Source organism: Diachasma alloeum, unplaced genomic scaffold (assembly GCF_001412515.2).
Source record: "Diachasma alloeum isolate Michigan unplaced genomic scaffold, Dall2.0 Dall_scaffold_00277, whole genome shotgun sequence".
Classification (NCBI taxonomy): Eukaryota; Metazoa; Arthropoda; class Insecta; order Hymenoptera; family Braconidae; genus Diachasma; species Diachasma alloeum.
Genome location: NW_021680416.1, coordinates 1,518,813 through 1,535,742, shown reverse-complemented (window position 1 = coordinate 1,535,742; position 16,930 = coordinate 1,518,813). Strand labels below are relative to the sequence as shown.

Genomic DNA, 16,930 nt, shown 5'->3' with positions numbered 1-16,930 from the left:
AGATAACAGAGTTTTTTATGTTTAATAAATGCAGAAGTTTCAATCGTAAAAACTAATGTCTGAGTTCGAAACATTTTGGTAGACATTTTTCAAAAAATTTGGAGTCCATCTTGCAGACATGTTTGAAACATCAAAAATTGTCTGAATCGATCAAAGATCAAAGGGATTTCAGACGTAAAAATGTCTGAAAATAAACGTCTAAAATTTAATGCTTCTAAAGCCTGTTTCAGATCAGTAAATAAAAAAAATTAAAATCTAATTTTTATTCATTTTTTTACATTAAAACTGAACTAGTAAACTCACCAGTACAACAGATGAAGTCCCCAGCGATTTCGAAATTTCAGATCTCTCCTGTAAAATATTTCACAATGAGTAATAATCGTAATGAATCTTCTCCATTGATCAAAACAAAAATAAAACTGAGACATATCTCCTCCCGCGACGGGGAAAATACTGTGATCAATCAACCGGATGATTATTCAACACACATGAAGCAATACAAACGTAACCCCAACAATTCCACAACAATAAAGCTCTTCAATAACAATCACAAACAATTGCTCATACACCGAGAAAAAATAGGGCTCTACAATGTCTACATTTAAAAAAACAGATTTAATTCCATTCATTCATTAGCGAACAATTGAAGGAAAACTTTGTTACTATGAGGGCTAAAAATTGCATTGTCGGACTGTTCGGGTTAAACTGGATCGATGTAATACAAATAAAAATCTGAAACTTAAGGATATTTATCCAAAATCACAAGTACTTAAAAAAAATGATTTTTTTAAACTGAGAGATGAAGATATTGCCTCCATTTTGATACAAATTTCAATCCATCAACCCATGTTCATTATTTAGAAATGAAATCGACAGAATGCACCAAATGCGTGCGCTAACATGCGCTTATATGGGACAGAATCATTCAAATATTTCCTCTTTTCGCCCGGGTACCCCACATTTTTCTCTGATCATTGGATTCAGTATGATTTTACAATTACCTTCTATTTTTATTTCTATTGACGTGGATACGTCTATGGTTTTAATAACGGGGGTCATTTTAAGAAAACGGTCCTTATGTGCAGCGCCATCTATCGGAATTCTAGAAAATACTAGACATTTCGAGAAGTTTCTAGAAATTTCGAGGAAATTCCAGAAAATTCCCGGGAGTGCAAGGAAATTTGAGGAAGAAGGAAAGACCATGGACGTATTCACGTCCAACTACAACTCTATCGAAGATACAGCCGCCTGCAATTTTTTTAGTCTTCTAGTAGGTGATCTATCAATTTGAACATGAATTTCACAAGAGCCCGTGTATCAGGATAAATTAGTTTATTCATTTCTGCCGAAACTATTGCAATTAATTTTTTTTAATGCTAAAAAAGTGCGTTTTATATGTTCTGTCGGCCGAACAAAATACAGAATTTTCTTTGACCATGAAAAAAAACATATTTACCGACTATTTACCGATACTGGCGAAATATCCTTAAATTTGAACGATTACAAAGCTTCCATTCGGAAGCAAAAATACCGTACTTTAGACGGTTTAATAGACTTTTCTTAAAAATTTCGACTTCATTTTGCAGACATGTTTCAAACATCAAAAAGTGTTTGAATCGATTAAAGATTGAAAGAATTTCAGACGTAAAAATGTCTGAAAATAAATGTCTAAAATTTTTCGGATGAAAAAAATTTTTAGTTCCAAAAGTTTTTCCGAACTTTAGACATTTTGATAGACTTTTTTCTAAAAGTTTGGAGTCCATTTTACAGACATTTTCAGTCATCAAGAAGTGTTTGAATCGATCAAAAATCAAAGAATTTCAGACGTAAAAAATGTCGGAAAATTTTAAAACTTGAAAACGTTTGAAATTTGTCAGATGAAAAAAAAAATTTGGGTTTAAAAGTTGTATCTGAAATTTACGGCCACTTCGGCGAATTTCAGACATTTATGACGAGTCAGACGTCTGTTTTCCGTCTCCATCTGGAAAGCAGATGAGCGTCAAAGCCATTGTTTTTGAATTCGTCAATTTGTTGTAGAAATTTAACATTGCATTTTGGAGTTGGATACATTAGAAACTCGAGGCAACTTTACCGACAATTTACCGACACTGGTTACATGGAGAGAAATTTTTTAGAAAAATTCTAGTGCTAGCACGGGAAAAGAGGCGCAAAGAAATTTTATTGGGGAAAACGTAAATTTTTTCCCGTATTTCTGTGAAAATTGCACAGAAATCCCCAGAAATTTTACCAGAAATACCAAGAAATTTTACCTTAACAGCACGAGAATTTTTCACAGCCGGTGGATTGTGATTTTTTCCAGTACTCGTACTAGAATTTTCCTAGAAAATTTCTCTCCGTGTAAACATCCTTAAATTCGAACGATTTCAAAGCTTCCATTCGGAAGCAAAAATACCTTACCAGTGTGAGAATTTTGACTGTACAGAAGTATAATTTTTGCGTCCACAGATGTGTTTTTTACCGAACGAATCGTAAAATATCCCCGACAAACAGGTATTTTTTAATTCAACAACATTTGGCTCGATGATGACTTGTCTTGCAGTAAAATTTTTCACGATTTTCTGGATAATTTTTATCAAACTTTTCTCTCCGTGTATACTCAAAAAACACGATGAAATGCAAGACAATAATTTGCTTGCATCATCGTTCCAATAACACACTAAATCATCAAATGTTTACCTACTCCTGAATAATGCGTTAAAAACCCGTTGATTACAACGACTTAACAGCGCGAGGCCACGACTGTATTTTCGAATTTCTAATTAATTATTGAAAAGAAGGTGTGGAAACTGACCGACCAATCGAACCGGTCCGCGATACGTCCCCTGGCCTCTCGTTTCCCCATTTCAAGTGATCGCGCATCCTGTCTACGCTTTAGTTATCGAAATACGATTGCAGCGCGAGTTGTGTTGAAAATTCAAAAGGAGATAATAACTCACTCCCAAGATAAGAGTTTAACATTTTATCGCCAAGTTATCGTGTTTAAATTTTGAGGAGTAAAATTTTTCAAGATCCCGGGGAGAAATGAATATTGAAGTTGGGACGATTTATATCGAAGAAATGTCGAACATTGTGACAACGTCGCGTGAACGATGGGACATTCGTGCCTCTGATATTGCCAGAAGGACCCACAATCCCATTAGGTCCATCGTTGAGAACATTGTGGTGGAGCCGAATCCTAATAAGAAGCTCATAGCTCTATCCATCGGTGAGTCTCCCCTGAAACCCTTCATCAATTTCAAATTTTATGGGGTAAGCGGATCAGTGGATAGACGGTTAAGGCAGTTTTCATAGACTCCAGTTGTGTCGTTAAGTGTATCGAGTGTAAATAAATTTAAAATACGCAAAAAATAGTTATTCAACAGGCTGAAGGCCCTCAGGCAATGGCCATTTGTAAGAATATATGTTTCTTGCAATAAATAACGTCAAAAGTTTAAAGTTAGTTATTCATCATTGTCTATTTTTTTTATGAATGCTGACTTGCACGCACAAAAAAATTTAATAGAATGAGGGCCGGAATATTAGAGTCAAAAACTGAGGGCCTGAATGTAAAGGTGAAGGAATGAGGGTCAGAATGTTAGGGTTAGAAAAGAGGGTCAGAATATTAGGATAAAAAAATTAGGGTCAGAGTATAAAAGTAAAAAAAGTGGGTGTCAGGCAGACGGGGTCATATAAGGGCTGAAAACGGTGATCAAGTATAATATATGACTTATATTTGGACCCTTTTATATTCTGATCCTAATGTTTTGACCCTAATATTCTGACCCTCATTTTTTAACCTCCACTTTTTGACCCTTATATTCTGACACTTGGTGCCTGACCCTTATATCACACTTAAGAGGGCTTGCTACAACCCGGCCTGATACAAAAAAATCATCTTCGAATTGAAATCCCCATTCCCCAGTTGAGTATAAAATATACTTGAATCAAGTGTATTTTATTTTAACTTAATTTTTAACGGAATTGATTGCAAGAAAATTACAAACAACAAAAACAAATTTTTTTCTTACAATAGGCCATCGCCCGAGGGCCTTCAGCCAAGTGTTTTCATAAGTACATAGTATACAGTAATAATTTGTTGGTGTAAATAGGGTATAATGAGGTGAAGATGATACATTGATTGGTTCGGGTGAATGAATGAAGATATATATAGAGTAATTGTTTATTTATTCCGACACTTCTTCTCCCCAGGTGTAGTGTATTTTATTCTTAATTCGAGTATAAAATATACTTGACGCAAGTGTATTAAATGAGGCTTCGCTTGTATCAAGTGAATGTTATTGAGCCGTGTGCTTACCGTAGCCAACAACTCTTGAGTAAGACTCTACGTGGTATCTCCGAAGTTATTACTTGAGAATAGTCTCGGGGTGCAACGGATCGGGCTTCCGATACCATGGAAAATCCCTGATAATCGATTGGGAGGGGGGGGGGGGGGGTTGTTTTCCCCCCATGAAGTTGACGACTCTTGGGTAATTTGTTAGAGAAAACCCGAGGAACTTTTTTTTAGGAAGTTGAGGGCAGTGTGAGGTGACTTGCTTGGAGTACAAATGCAAATGCGTTACATGATCCGTCATATGACGGTCATGTGACCGCTATTGAGCGTCACATGACGAGGCGTTTATGGTGGCTGTGGCAATTTCTCTCCCTCTTGTAAGATTGTCACAATTTTTCAAGAGATCTGAAGTCATTTTCTATCTGTATAGAGGGAATTTGATGTACTCTTCATTAATTTTTATTTCAATTCAGTTCGGATTAGCCTATTGCGCCTTTTGAAATAAAAATCACCAACATTTTTCATCTGTGTAGATAAATCTATTGTGTTTATTTGTGACAGTCACAAATTAGAGATTAGCTATGACTGTCATTATGCATCTGTGCCCCGGTAGAAATTTTTTGAAATTTCGTGGAAAATATTATAGTAAATCTCATGAGAGTGACATTGAATCGGATTTCGGGAAAAAATGGCTATGAAATTTCCAGGTTTATGTAGAATTTACGGAAATTCATGAGTTTTCAGTGGAACATGAATATTCAGAAACAAAATGACATGAATTTTAAATTTTTTCCTGAATTTTCCTGATTTTTCTGCATTTACACAGAATAATTGAATTGAAAAATCAAGTATTTTATTGATTTCCAGATCATTTGAGCGGAAAAACAATGGAATATTTAATTTTTCAATGACAAGATTTCCTGAAATTCGTGTGAAACTTGAACACGAAAAAAATTTTCGGAATTTGGCACGGAAAATTCAGACAAAAATTTTTAACGGCGTATTTGACTTCACAAGTTACTTGCAAATTATTTGTGACCATCATTTGTAGTTAGAGAATTTGTGCGTCACATGACCGTAATTTTTGATCATATGAGGCAATTTGAAAAATGACTGTCTTTTTGCATCTTTATAGTTTGGAGTAACGGTTATTATTCGTAGGTGATCCGACGACGTTTGGGAACTTGAAGCCAGCGAAGGAGATTATCGAAGCTGTGCAAGAGAGTGTTGCTTCGCAGGCTTATAATGGATATGCGCCGAGTACAGGTGCGATGACGGTTTTACTAAGCGCCCGGATTATTCTGTATTTTTTCTTGGAGAAAACTTCACTTAAAGGGAGAATACAGTACAGTGTTGAAAGAAGAATTGAAATGTTATGAACAGTTTAGTTTTAATTATCCGGAGAATGACATTGAATTCGATCTAGAGGGGAAAATTACGAAATTTCACGGAAATCTAATGCAATTTTTAATGTATAGTAGCAAGAAAACGACAGAGTCCGAGTTTATTTGAATCTTGAATTGAAACTTGAATATTTAGTTCTAAATCACGCTGAAGTTCCAATTAATTTAAAATTCAAGAATGTAAGTATCTGAATTTTAATGAGTTTTATTCATTCTTATGAAATAATTGCATAAATATTTACAGTTGAAGTACAGTTTCAGCGGCAAAAACCCTTCTATTTGATATAATTATTATTTGTTCAATTTGTCAATAAGCAATGTTGCAATCATGCTATAATTTTTGTAAATTGTTAGATAGAAAACAGCGCTTTTAAGTTAGGGAATGGCCTTCTTAATTCCAGAATATTTTCCTTAATTTACGAAGAGAAAATTGTCCGTGTGGATTGTAAGATTCATATAATCGAGAAGTGTTTCCTGAAGTTGTTGATGATGGGATTGTCCTTCTAGGGTATATCGAGGCGCGGGAGGCAGTCGCGGAGTACAGCTCAAATGAATTCCTCAAAGTGGATCCTCAGGTAAATAAAATTAAAGATTACTAACGTTTGCGTGAATGATCATATGATAAAACGTTTCTCCTTCTCCCCAGGACGTCATATTATGCAGCGGATGTTCCTGCGCCCTGGATTTGTGCATCACAGTCCTCGCGAAAGAGGGCCAAAATATCCTGATACCAAGACCGGGTTTTTCAATATACCGAACATTGGCCGAAGGCCTGGGTGTATCAGTGAGATCCTACAACCTACTGGTACGTTAACAAAACGCAATACTGTGCCCTTTGCCGGGAAATTCCAATTTACCAGTTCAATTCCACAAGCCCCCTACGACGTGAATAACTCGAATTTCACCAACAGAACGATTGCATCAGAGCGACCAATTGCCGTTGCTTTCCAACTCAAAATCCTATCAATTTTCCTTTCAGCCGGAGCTCGGTTGGGAGATTGATCTTGATGACATGGCATCACAAATTGATGAGAATACCGCTGCTATTGTTATAAATAATCCGTCCAATCCGTGTGGATCGGTTTTTAGTCGTAATCACCTTATTGATGTACTTGATGTTGCTGCCAGGTTTCATGTGCCGATTATTGCTGATGAAATCTATGAGCACATGGTGAGTATGTCAATGTCACTCTCATGAGAATTACTACCACATTGTCCATGAAATTTCAAAAAATTTCTAACTATGTAGCGTCCGTGAAGCCGCTGCCTTACGGCCGGAATGACAAAATAGTATATTTCCTCATTTAGCCGAAAAAAACTTTTCTGGCGAATATGAGGTTTGCAGCACGAGCCGAAGGCGAGGGCTGCAATCATATTCGTCAGAAACGTTTTTTTTGGCCGTATGACGAACAATATTTTTTGTTAATGCCGAATAATGTGAAAATCGAGGAATGGAACTGTTAACATTCAACCTAAATATTACTGAAATATGATCAAAACGGATTCATTTTACCTCAGGTATTTCCAGGGAGAACGTACTACTCGTTAGCGTCACTATCGACCGAAGTTCCCATTCTCTCCTGTAGTGGTTTAACAAAGAGGCAAGTGGTACCTTCATTTTACTCCCACTGACTTTTTCATAAAACCATTTCGAGGATAATAACGACAATCATTGATGACAGGTTTCTCGTACCAGGCTGGAGGATGGGCTGGATAATAATTCATGATCGACAGAGTATTCTCGATAAAGAGGTGAGTTATCAGGAGCACTTAATAGGAATTTTGAAAGAATAATATTGGAGAATGCTTAGTTGAGACGTTCTAATTGAATTCTCTCATTAAATTCAACTCGCGTTTCTGGTACTTCATCGGGGAAACTTAAATTTCCCGGAACGGCTAGCAAGTTTTTGGAGTTTAATGGTTGTGTTAGAGACCAATGCACGAGAGTTTAATCGTGAAAAAATACTCGAGTTACTTCGCAACTCTATTATGCAAGGAAAATTAACACTGAGCGATTGAAATCTCGGAGGGAGTAATCTACTTCTTGAAACATTTCGTCAAGTTTTCTGTAATTTCAAATTCCATTCGAAGTAATTCAACGTATTAGTTTCTTAACAATTCTCTATTTATGCGGATGAAAAATGGAGATCGTTTCAATTTTGGAGGCCATTTCTGGGAACATTCTAAATATAAATAAATTTATTACGAACTTGGAAAAAATGTTGTCTAGAGGAAAAATTCATTCTCCATCGATTTTTGATGGAGAGGTTTCAGTTTTTAATGATTAATTTTCTCAATTCTTTAATGAAGCTTCTCGAAAAAGTAGATTTATTCATTTATTCCCCGTTTTTCAAAATGTTTTGAATCAAATACACAATAAAAACCATTTCCGACTTCCAGTAGAAATCTGTTAATTTTAGAAATCTGAAAATATGCGAAATTTTCCTTTAGTTTCATTTAATACATTCCTGAAACTTTTCCTTCGAAAACTTCGATATTAATTTCAGAAATCTAATATAAGATGATTCACGACAATTGACATTCATTAAGCCCCATGGCGGAGGACATCCGCGCGCGGAGTAATCTAGTCTGAATAAATTATTCAACAATTAAATTCTCATTGTGAAAAACTTTGTTGAAATTATTCATTTATCCTGCACTACTATTGAGATAAAAAATAATGAAAGTGAGAAACGGTAAGGTTTTACTATTCTGGCACCCACGGAAAACAATGCGCGCGCGAATCACGCGCCCTGTTCTGTGATATCGAAATTATAAGCACATTATGACCACCGATTATTTTCATGGAAAAAAGCGCATTTACTGAAGGAAACATCTCCCCTCATATAAAAATATGCAATAGTTTTTATTCTCATATGGTACATAGATTCGCAAGGGTCTGCAGTGCCTCAGCCAGCGAATCATCGGGAGCAACACAATTGTGCAAGGAGCTTTACCAAAAATCCTCAAAAATACCCCACAGAGATTCTACGACGACATCATCAGAATTTTACACGTGAGTTGTACATGATATTGTGAGCTAACGACACTCATGGCAATCCACTAATCACTGCGTAATTGAATCGATCGCCATCAATTTGAATCTTTTGCGAATAAATTATTTATTGTAATTTAGCGGCAAGCAATTGATGAGTGGTTCTGGGGAGAATTATCGAGACACGTGCGGATGGAAAATTTTAGTTGATTCGAAAAACCATGTTTTCACTACAATTTTTTATTAAATCCGCCGTCTAAGTTTACGGACGACTCAACTGGTTTTATTATTTCACCGATTCATCGATCAATTCATTCACTGGTCGACTGAGCAATCAATCAATTTATTTATTATTACCTTAATTGACAGAAAATAATGGGAAAATAATACCGACAAATTGATTGTTGGAAAATTTTTGCTGTCAATTCTTTTTTGATTTTATAATTATTACATTATATTAATTCGATAAAATTATTCATCTCCGATTTTTATTTTTTGCTATTTTTAGAAATTTTTTAGAAATTGGATTGATGGGTATTCTTTCATTATTTGAAAAAATATCTCAATTTTAAAACTTTCCGGAGACATTGAAAAATCGAAATTTTTATTTTCTTGCGAAGCGATCATCATCTCAACAAAAAGTATCAATACTCTTCTTATTATTTATTATAAATATCTCTTCATTTGAGAATGAGAAAAACTGTTCCCATAATTTATATACTACACTGGGAATAGAATTGAATAAATTTGATTTTATCTAACCGCAAAGAAAAATTGGAAAGGAAACAATAAAATAAATTAGTATAATATGATATAATTAATTTGTTCATTTAAAAAATGATAGAAATGAATCATTATTTTTCCCTTCCCTATTAACTTCATTAATTCAACACTTCTCCGAGTACAGGAAACGACATTCAAACAATTTTCGCTACTCCACACAATCATAAATATATATATGAAAACAATTTGAATAATCCACGGCGCAGTTGATCCCATTAAAATCACCATAATCTGCTCTGGCCTCAATATAACTATTAAAATGAGGTGATGAATTTAAACTATTGATATTACAATGTGCTGATGAATTTCATGCGATGATAGTCGAGTATAAAATAAAAGAGGAAATGAAAATCTTAAATTTCCATTTATCCCAAGAAAATTTTCTTTAAAAATCAGACAAACAGTTTCTAATTCCCAATCATTTTTGCCTAAATCTGAGAAAAATAATTTCGCGAAATTCATGATCTAAGATGTTTCACTACAATTTCCGTCAACTTCATTAATTCACCAATTCTCCGACTACAGGAAACTCCATTCATGTAATTTTCGCACCTCGACAAAATCACAAACATAAATAAGAAAACAATTTGAATAATCCAGATGGTAGTTGGTCCCATTAAAATCACCATAATCTTCTCGCTCCTCAATTATACTCATCAAAATGAAATAACGAAATCAAACTATTGATATTACAATGTGGTGATAAATTTCTTCCGATGATAGTCGAGTATAAAATTAAAGGGGAAAGGTCGTAAATTTCCATTTATTCCAACAAAATTATCTTTAAAAATCAGACAAACAATTTTCAATTCCCAGTAATTTTCGTTTCCATCTGAGAAAAATAATTTCGCGAAATTCATGATCTAACATATTTCACTACAATTTCCATCAACTTCATTAATTCAACAATTCTGCGACTACCGAAAACCCCATTCAAGTAATTTTCGCACGTCAACAAAATCACAAACATAAATAAGACAACAATTTGAATAATCCAGGCGGCAGTTGATCCCATTAAAATCACCATAATCTCCTCCTTCAATTATTCTCATCAAAATGAAATAACGAATATAAACTATTGATATTACAATGTGCTGATAAATTTCATCCGATGATAGTCGGGTATAAAATTACTCGCGGAATACATCCTCATGAAATTTTCATAAAACGCCGTCGTGAAAACTCTCATAACCGCCAGTACCCAGAATGGATGTTTCATCTGAAACCCCACCATAAAATTGAGAATAAAAAAGACAGAGAGGAAAGTGCGGAGTAAAAATGAGGCGTAAAAAAATAGCAAGGAAGAGAATAATAAATTAAATGAATAAAAAAAAATATGCGCAGAAGGAACTACGGGATCTGACGCTCGTCCGGTTTCTGGTGGCCATGTGCTATGTGCCTATGTGCACTCCAGTCTTGGGACATAAATAGCCACCACCATGTATTTCACTCGCCCTTTGTCATGGAGTTTGCCAAGCATCTCTCGGAAAGCAGATGATTATCCAACGTCTGTTTAATACACGCGTGAATACGTGTACACATGCCAATGCACTCACTCTTTCAATAGATCATACGATGCATGCATTCATAATATGTTTTCTTTTGTGCTTTCATCTGAAATGAACATCTCTTGGGGTGAATTTTTTTCTTTCTGTTATTTTTAATTTTTTTTTGCTTTCGGGTGGAAGCATTGTAAGCGTTCGAATTTAGGTTTTCGATTTTTTGTGTTGGGATAACTGCACGGAGAAAATATACAGAATCCATGTCATGTCACAGGAAATTGATAGATTTTTGCTTCCGAATGGAAGCTTTGTAATCGTTCAAATTTCAGTTTTGGATTTTTTGGATTACTACGTCAGAAAATTACTCCTAAAATTTCAAATAAAAAATCTTAAAATTGTTAACAATTATTCATTCACACTAAATTTTCATGTATTTTGTTATTGAAAAATGCGTTGAATTCCGGAGGATTCAACGGAATTGCAATTTTCAGGGCCACTTGATAGTGAAAATTGTTAAATAATTTGAAAATTCAAGCAACGATATCTCTGAATTTTCAACCCACTGAAAATTCAGTTGAATGTGATGATCAATTTCCGCAATGAATTTGAAAATTCTAGGTGTCATTGAAATGTCAGTGATCATCTAACATGGAAAACCTGATTATTTTGAATTTCCAAGCGGAATGAGAGATTCCACGAACGATTTGATGCTAAATTGAATGGAAATTCACAACATTGAGAATTCAAGTGCAACTATTACTTATCAAAAAATTTATAATAGTACATATAGACCCAGTATGATCCAAAAAGTCCGAAAATGCAACAAAATAACAAATGCACCCAAGTTTTTCTTCAATTGTTCGCTAATGACTGGATGGAATGGAATCTTTTTTTTTTTAATATAGGCATTTCTGTGCCCTATCAATTGCCATCAATTAAATTTGAATTCATCCAATAGTTTTTTAATTTTCGAATTTTTTCGAAAATCGGTTGTCCCACGATAACTAAAAAAATGTTCTGGATTAATTGAATGATGGCTTAACAAATTTGTTTGGATGTCCTTTTGACCGAGTTCGAAGACGAAGGCAACAACAATAATCGTTATTTTGATTTATGTGAAAATTTGCAAAAAATTTGTATTTTTTGAAAATCAGAATTCCGAGGATATCTTTGAATATAATGCTTCAAATGAACTCAATTATAACTTAAAATGTTTGTTTTAATGCCATTAAGTTGAAGTTAAAAGATGATTACGATAGCTATATTGGTTGATTTGATTTTTATGATGATTGTTGAAAATTTCGCATTTTTCGTGAATTTCCCTGAAAGTGAGTTTTCTGATGGTTTCTTCAAATGTGATGTTTCAAATTCATTCAAGTATGTGTAAATAAAATTTTCCTATTAACATTTTATCGAAGGGCTGAGAGGAGAGATAGAACCCTAAAAAAGACAATCGGTTGTATAGAAGAAAGGGATAATAAGAATAATGATGATGATAACATTCAACTAAGTTGAAAATCCAACAAATTTATTTGAAAAGAAATCTTATTCAATTTAATCAAATGAAGTGAATCAAATGAATGAATGAATTATATATTATAGAAGGAAATGATGTGCAAAATAACCAATCGGAAGCATATTGCCAATTTATTAGCAAAAATAACTATACTATTTGCAATACAAGAGCAATTTCCCATTTGTTTAAATTAAATAACTAGTCTCTCATTCTTAGTCCAAAGCCTTCTAGAATCGTTAGTCTCCTAAAAATTAATGAACTAAACACTTGTCCTCTATGCGCAGTCAACCAATACATTAACCCACTTTTTTTATGGTTCCAGAATCACTCAAAACTGATATATGATCTGATTGAAAAGGTCCCAGGACTCAAACCTATTATGCCCGATGGCGCCATGTACATGATGGTAAATATTATCGTGATGCCAATACTTTTGTGTGATGGTGTTGCGGGCTGGAAACGATTTCCATTTTTTATTTACTCTGCACCGTGAGGGAATAATGTGTGGGCTGGGTGAATCAAGCTCTTTACACCTGATGGTATTGCGATTGAATTTTATGCAAGTTTGGTTGAAATATTTTTTCCGCAAAATCCTCGAGTAAATTTTTTACCGCAGAAATTATTTCATTGAATGTACATTTATCCATATGCATCATCTCTCGGGGTTTTACATTTCGTTTCCGCCTCTCACGGAATAATCATTTTAGTCATTTTTAGTACAAATTATTAGAGGGAATGTTTTTGCAGGGAATTTTCTCGTTCTAAAAAAATATTTCGACATTTTTTTGGTTTCATTCATTGCAGAATAAATGGAATGAATTTCTCCTCCACAATTCTAAAATCAATAGTAAAGCTAAATAGTAAAAATGAATAATTTCTCGTAAATGTCACGAAGAAACGCCACAAAATAAAAAATGAACCCCAGTTGAGGATTTCTCACCACTTTTCTATATTTTCTCTGCAGGTATGCATTGACCTTGAGTCATTTCCAGAATTCAACTCGGAAGTAGACTTTGTCCGTCGTCTCCTGATGGAGGAGTCGGTATTTTGTCTTCCCGGAGAGGTGAGTTAATGAGAATCTCAGTGGACTAATTAGAGAAGGGTATGAAAAACTAGGGGAATTGAGAGAAACTTGCATGTAAAAAATTTTAATTAAAAATTTTCGCTCCATTTCTCCCCTTTATTTTTATATTTTTAACGCTAACGTGATCTGCTGCGAGCAGACTTGTAACTGGCTATTGCCCGGAGAGCTTCAGCCAGGGTATTGACAACTCATACACAAACTCAGTTATGGATGTGATATGCGTAAACGAATGTTGACAAGGTCTATGGTGAAAACATCGAGAATGAAAGAAAAACTAAATTTGTTGTTAGAGATGATTTTCTATGTGGCGGGGGTTGAAGTGGGGTTGATGATCGTATGACCTCGACTGTCATTGTGGTTGGGTAAGCAGAAGAATAGGTACACTGATAAAATAGATTAGCTATTGTTAACGAATGGATTTGGTTGGAGGATTCGGTATTTTTATTTATTTATTTTTTTGTATATTTTTATATTTTAGTATATTCAGATAGTGTATTTTATACTTAATTGAGGTATATTTTTTCCCTGTTGAGTATAAGAATATTTTAAAGCATGAGATTTCTCTCGGGCCACGTGAGTCGAGATGTCTGGGAAAATTGAACGATTGAAAGAAAATTACTTCTCTCAAGTAATAGGTTTCAGATATTAGAATTTTTTTCTCAATGTATGGATGCAAAAATTACTGGGCCATTGTACAGTAAAATTTCGCATATGATAGAGTATACTGATAGAAAAAATTATTTTTATTCAGATGTTTCTTTCTTGGAACAAGTATTATATACGTGAACTAATTTCACATGAATAAAATCTTACGCTGAATATCAATTATTTCTTCTTGAGATACATTCACTTGAATCAAATAAAACAGTCCTTGGCGTCAAGTCACATATATTCACCACAAAAATGGAAAAGTTCTATTTTTTTAACATAATATAATCTCCAGTCGAGAAATTTTCTACTTTCATGAATTGATTAAAATTTCGTACCTAGGAGATGATTACATCGAGGAATGAATTGAATGTTGTTTTCTCGAATGAAGCCGATGTTTAAATTGAGCTTTCCATACATCACATTGAACGAAATTTGTGATATTCAAGTTTGTGTTGAATTACCGTAATCTGTGATTCTGTTATTGTAAACTAATGCGATTTTTTTTAGTCAAGAAATATAAACTTCTTTCAACTCAGCGACATCTTACTACAATCTCAAAGCTTTTTCCGCGTAACAATATTCATCCTGATTCGACATACGAAATGCTCACTTCAATTATAATTTACTTGGAACAACGTATGATCGTGTTGATTGAGATAACAACGTATTTAGTCATGAGAATAATTTTGATTTTTGAGTAAACCAACGAATTTCTGGAGTTAGCAAACTTTTGGCTAGAAAGAAATCAAATACTCTCATTATTTCGACAAATAACAGGAACTTCAATTCTAGAGAAGTTCGATTTCTCCCAATCAAATGTAGAACAGATAGCTGGTATTCACTATGACATCACGTTTATTTAAAAATTAACAAACAAATGATAGTTGGTTCAAGTGAAATTCTCTTCATAAAATTATTTTTTTTGTCAGTGTAGTTTTTTCCGACTTCGATTGAGCGAGCATTCGAACCCATGGGATAATTTTTGACAGCATAAATGGTAAATTTAACAGTGTCGGCACAAATGATCCTCACGTTCAGTAAATTTTCCCAAGTCGACTGAGAAAAATTCACTATTCTCTCGCATTTTTGCCCCGATATCGGGTGAAAAAGCCCTAGAAATACGTTCCGCTCCACGATTACATGACTTGCTTGGTACTTTTTCTCCAACTTTTTTCTCCATATACAAAGCCGTAACGGTAGCAGGAAGGAAACATGAATAAAAAACAGTGAAGTTGTAGTCGACTCATATTTTTTCCTTTATTTTCCAGTGTTTCGATTACCCTTCGTACATGAGACTCGTGATAACAGTGCCAATTGACATGTTAGAGGAGGCTGGAAGCAGAATCTACGAGTTCTGCCTACGGCATCACATAAAGAATACAGAGAAGCTCATGAAGCACAGCATTTCAGACGATAATATCCCCTATTAAGAAAATCTCATCAATAAAATCCCAAACTGCTGCAAATACGTCACAAATCTAGCTTTATCTACGAATAAGTATGAATATCCGTCATTTTCTCAATCGTTCATCCTGATGTGCGTACCGCTGTGCAAACCGATGGAAGAATAGCGAATGAGTGTGCAAAAACCCAGAACATTTGTGCAGACAAAAAACGGGGGAACAAAACTATAGGATCCTTTATTGATGGTGCATGCCGATGTCCCCATACGCAATGGAAAGCGTGAAATATTAGAGAATGATCTTCGAACGTGTGCGTGACTTGTGCGTGAATGCTGTGAACGAAGCATTGTGTTGACTGGAATATATAGGATTACAATCATTCGTTTATTTTTTATTTTTAGTTCTTTGTTCGTTAATAAAAGAATTGAAATAGAAATTTCTGTGCATTCCGTCTTTTTTTTAATGAACCAATGGTAATGATTTGCTTTTGCATGGTTTATACTCAGAAAAATGACGCATGAATTGGAGAGAAGTCTTCGTTTGATCCAAATACAGAATTAGTAGGGGAGCTGGTGCGTGTATCGCCCACCTAAGGGAAATGAGTCGTTTTTCCAGCAGCGCTCTCTACGAGGAGTCCTAAACAGTTAGAATGGGTTCTTCGAGGTGTTCACTTGAAGATGTAATGAGGACAGATTTTTTATCAACATTAAACGTATTTAATTATGTAATTCAATTGCCATTGGCCAGTGAGCGATGGAATCGAACTTTGAGGGTAATACCGCCCGGCATCATGTGTCCAATATCGCCCACCTTGTTTTCATGACTTTTTTGAGCAATGCAGCCCAACTGTTATAATTTTTCCTATTTTCATCCTTCGTTTCCATTCTTTGGCTCCATTGTGAGAAAGATTTCACGTGGATAATAATAAATTATCCTGAATTTACCCGATGTTCCAGTGGCCACCGACTACTCCAAACAATCGAGCTGTCACTCGACCGCCCTCTAGATGCAGAGTCTAGCAGCCCTATAGAAACCCTGAGCGGCATTACCCACGAACTCTGGGCGGAATTACCCACAAACGCGGAGGCTGATAAAATAGCCAATAATAACTGATGAAGATATTTTTCTGCTGTCGAAAAGGTCGCAATGGATGTGGAAATGTATAACGAACATATATTTAGAACTCCATTTAATTATGGACCAACTGAAAGTTTGAAAAATCTTAAATTCTGGGGTCGACATATTTTAAGAATGCGGTAGGAAATGATTTGGATTCTTTTAACATGTTTCCACGGAAGAAAA

General features: G+C 34.6%; 1 protein-coding gene across 1 annotated transcript; it reads left to right on the top strand.

Annotated features, from left to right (window-relative positions):
* The first annotated feature begins 2,912 nt into the window (after positions 1 to 2,912).
* On the top strand, positions 2,913 to 16,064 carry LOC107038054 (tyrosine aminotransferase). Its single transcript, XM_015256927.1, has 11 exons — positions 2,913 to 3,226; positions 5,453 to 5,557; positions 6,202 to 6,269; positions 6,341 to 6,499; positions 6,674 to 6,865; positions 7,213 to 7,295; positions 7,377 to 7,446; positions 8,582 to 8,710; positions 12,813 to 12,896; positions 13,455 to 13,553; positions 15,494 to 16,064. The coding sequence occupies exons 1-11, from the start codon at positions 3,043 to 3,045 to the stop codon at positions 15,653 to 15,655; spliced, it is 1,335 nt and encodes a 444-aa protein (XP_015112413.1). The 5' UTR covers positions 2,913 to 3,042; the 3' UTR covers positions 15,656 to 16,064.
* The last annotated feature ends 866 nt before the right edge of the window (positions 16,065 to 16,930 follow it).

Coding starts and splice junctions, on each gene's coding strand:
- LOC107038054 (XM_015256927.1), top strand. CDS start 3,043: ATGAATATTGAAGTTGGGACGATTTATATCGAAGAAATGTCGAACATT. Junction 6,500..6,673: donor TGAGATCCTACAACCTACTG/GTACGTTAACAA, acceptor TTTTCCTTTCAG/CCGGAGCTCGGTTGGGAGAT. Junction 7,447..8,581: donor AGAGTATTCTCGATAAAGAG/GTGAGTTATCAG, acceptor TATGGTACATAG/ATTCGCAAGGGTCTGCAGTG.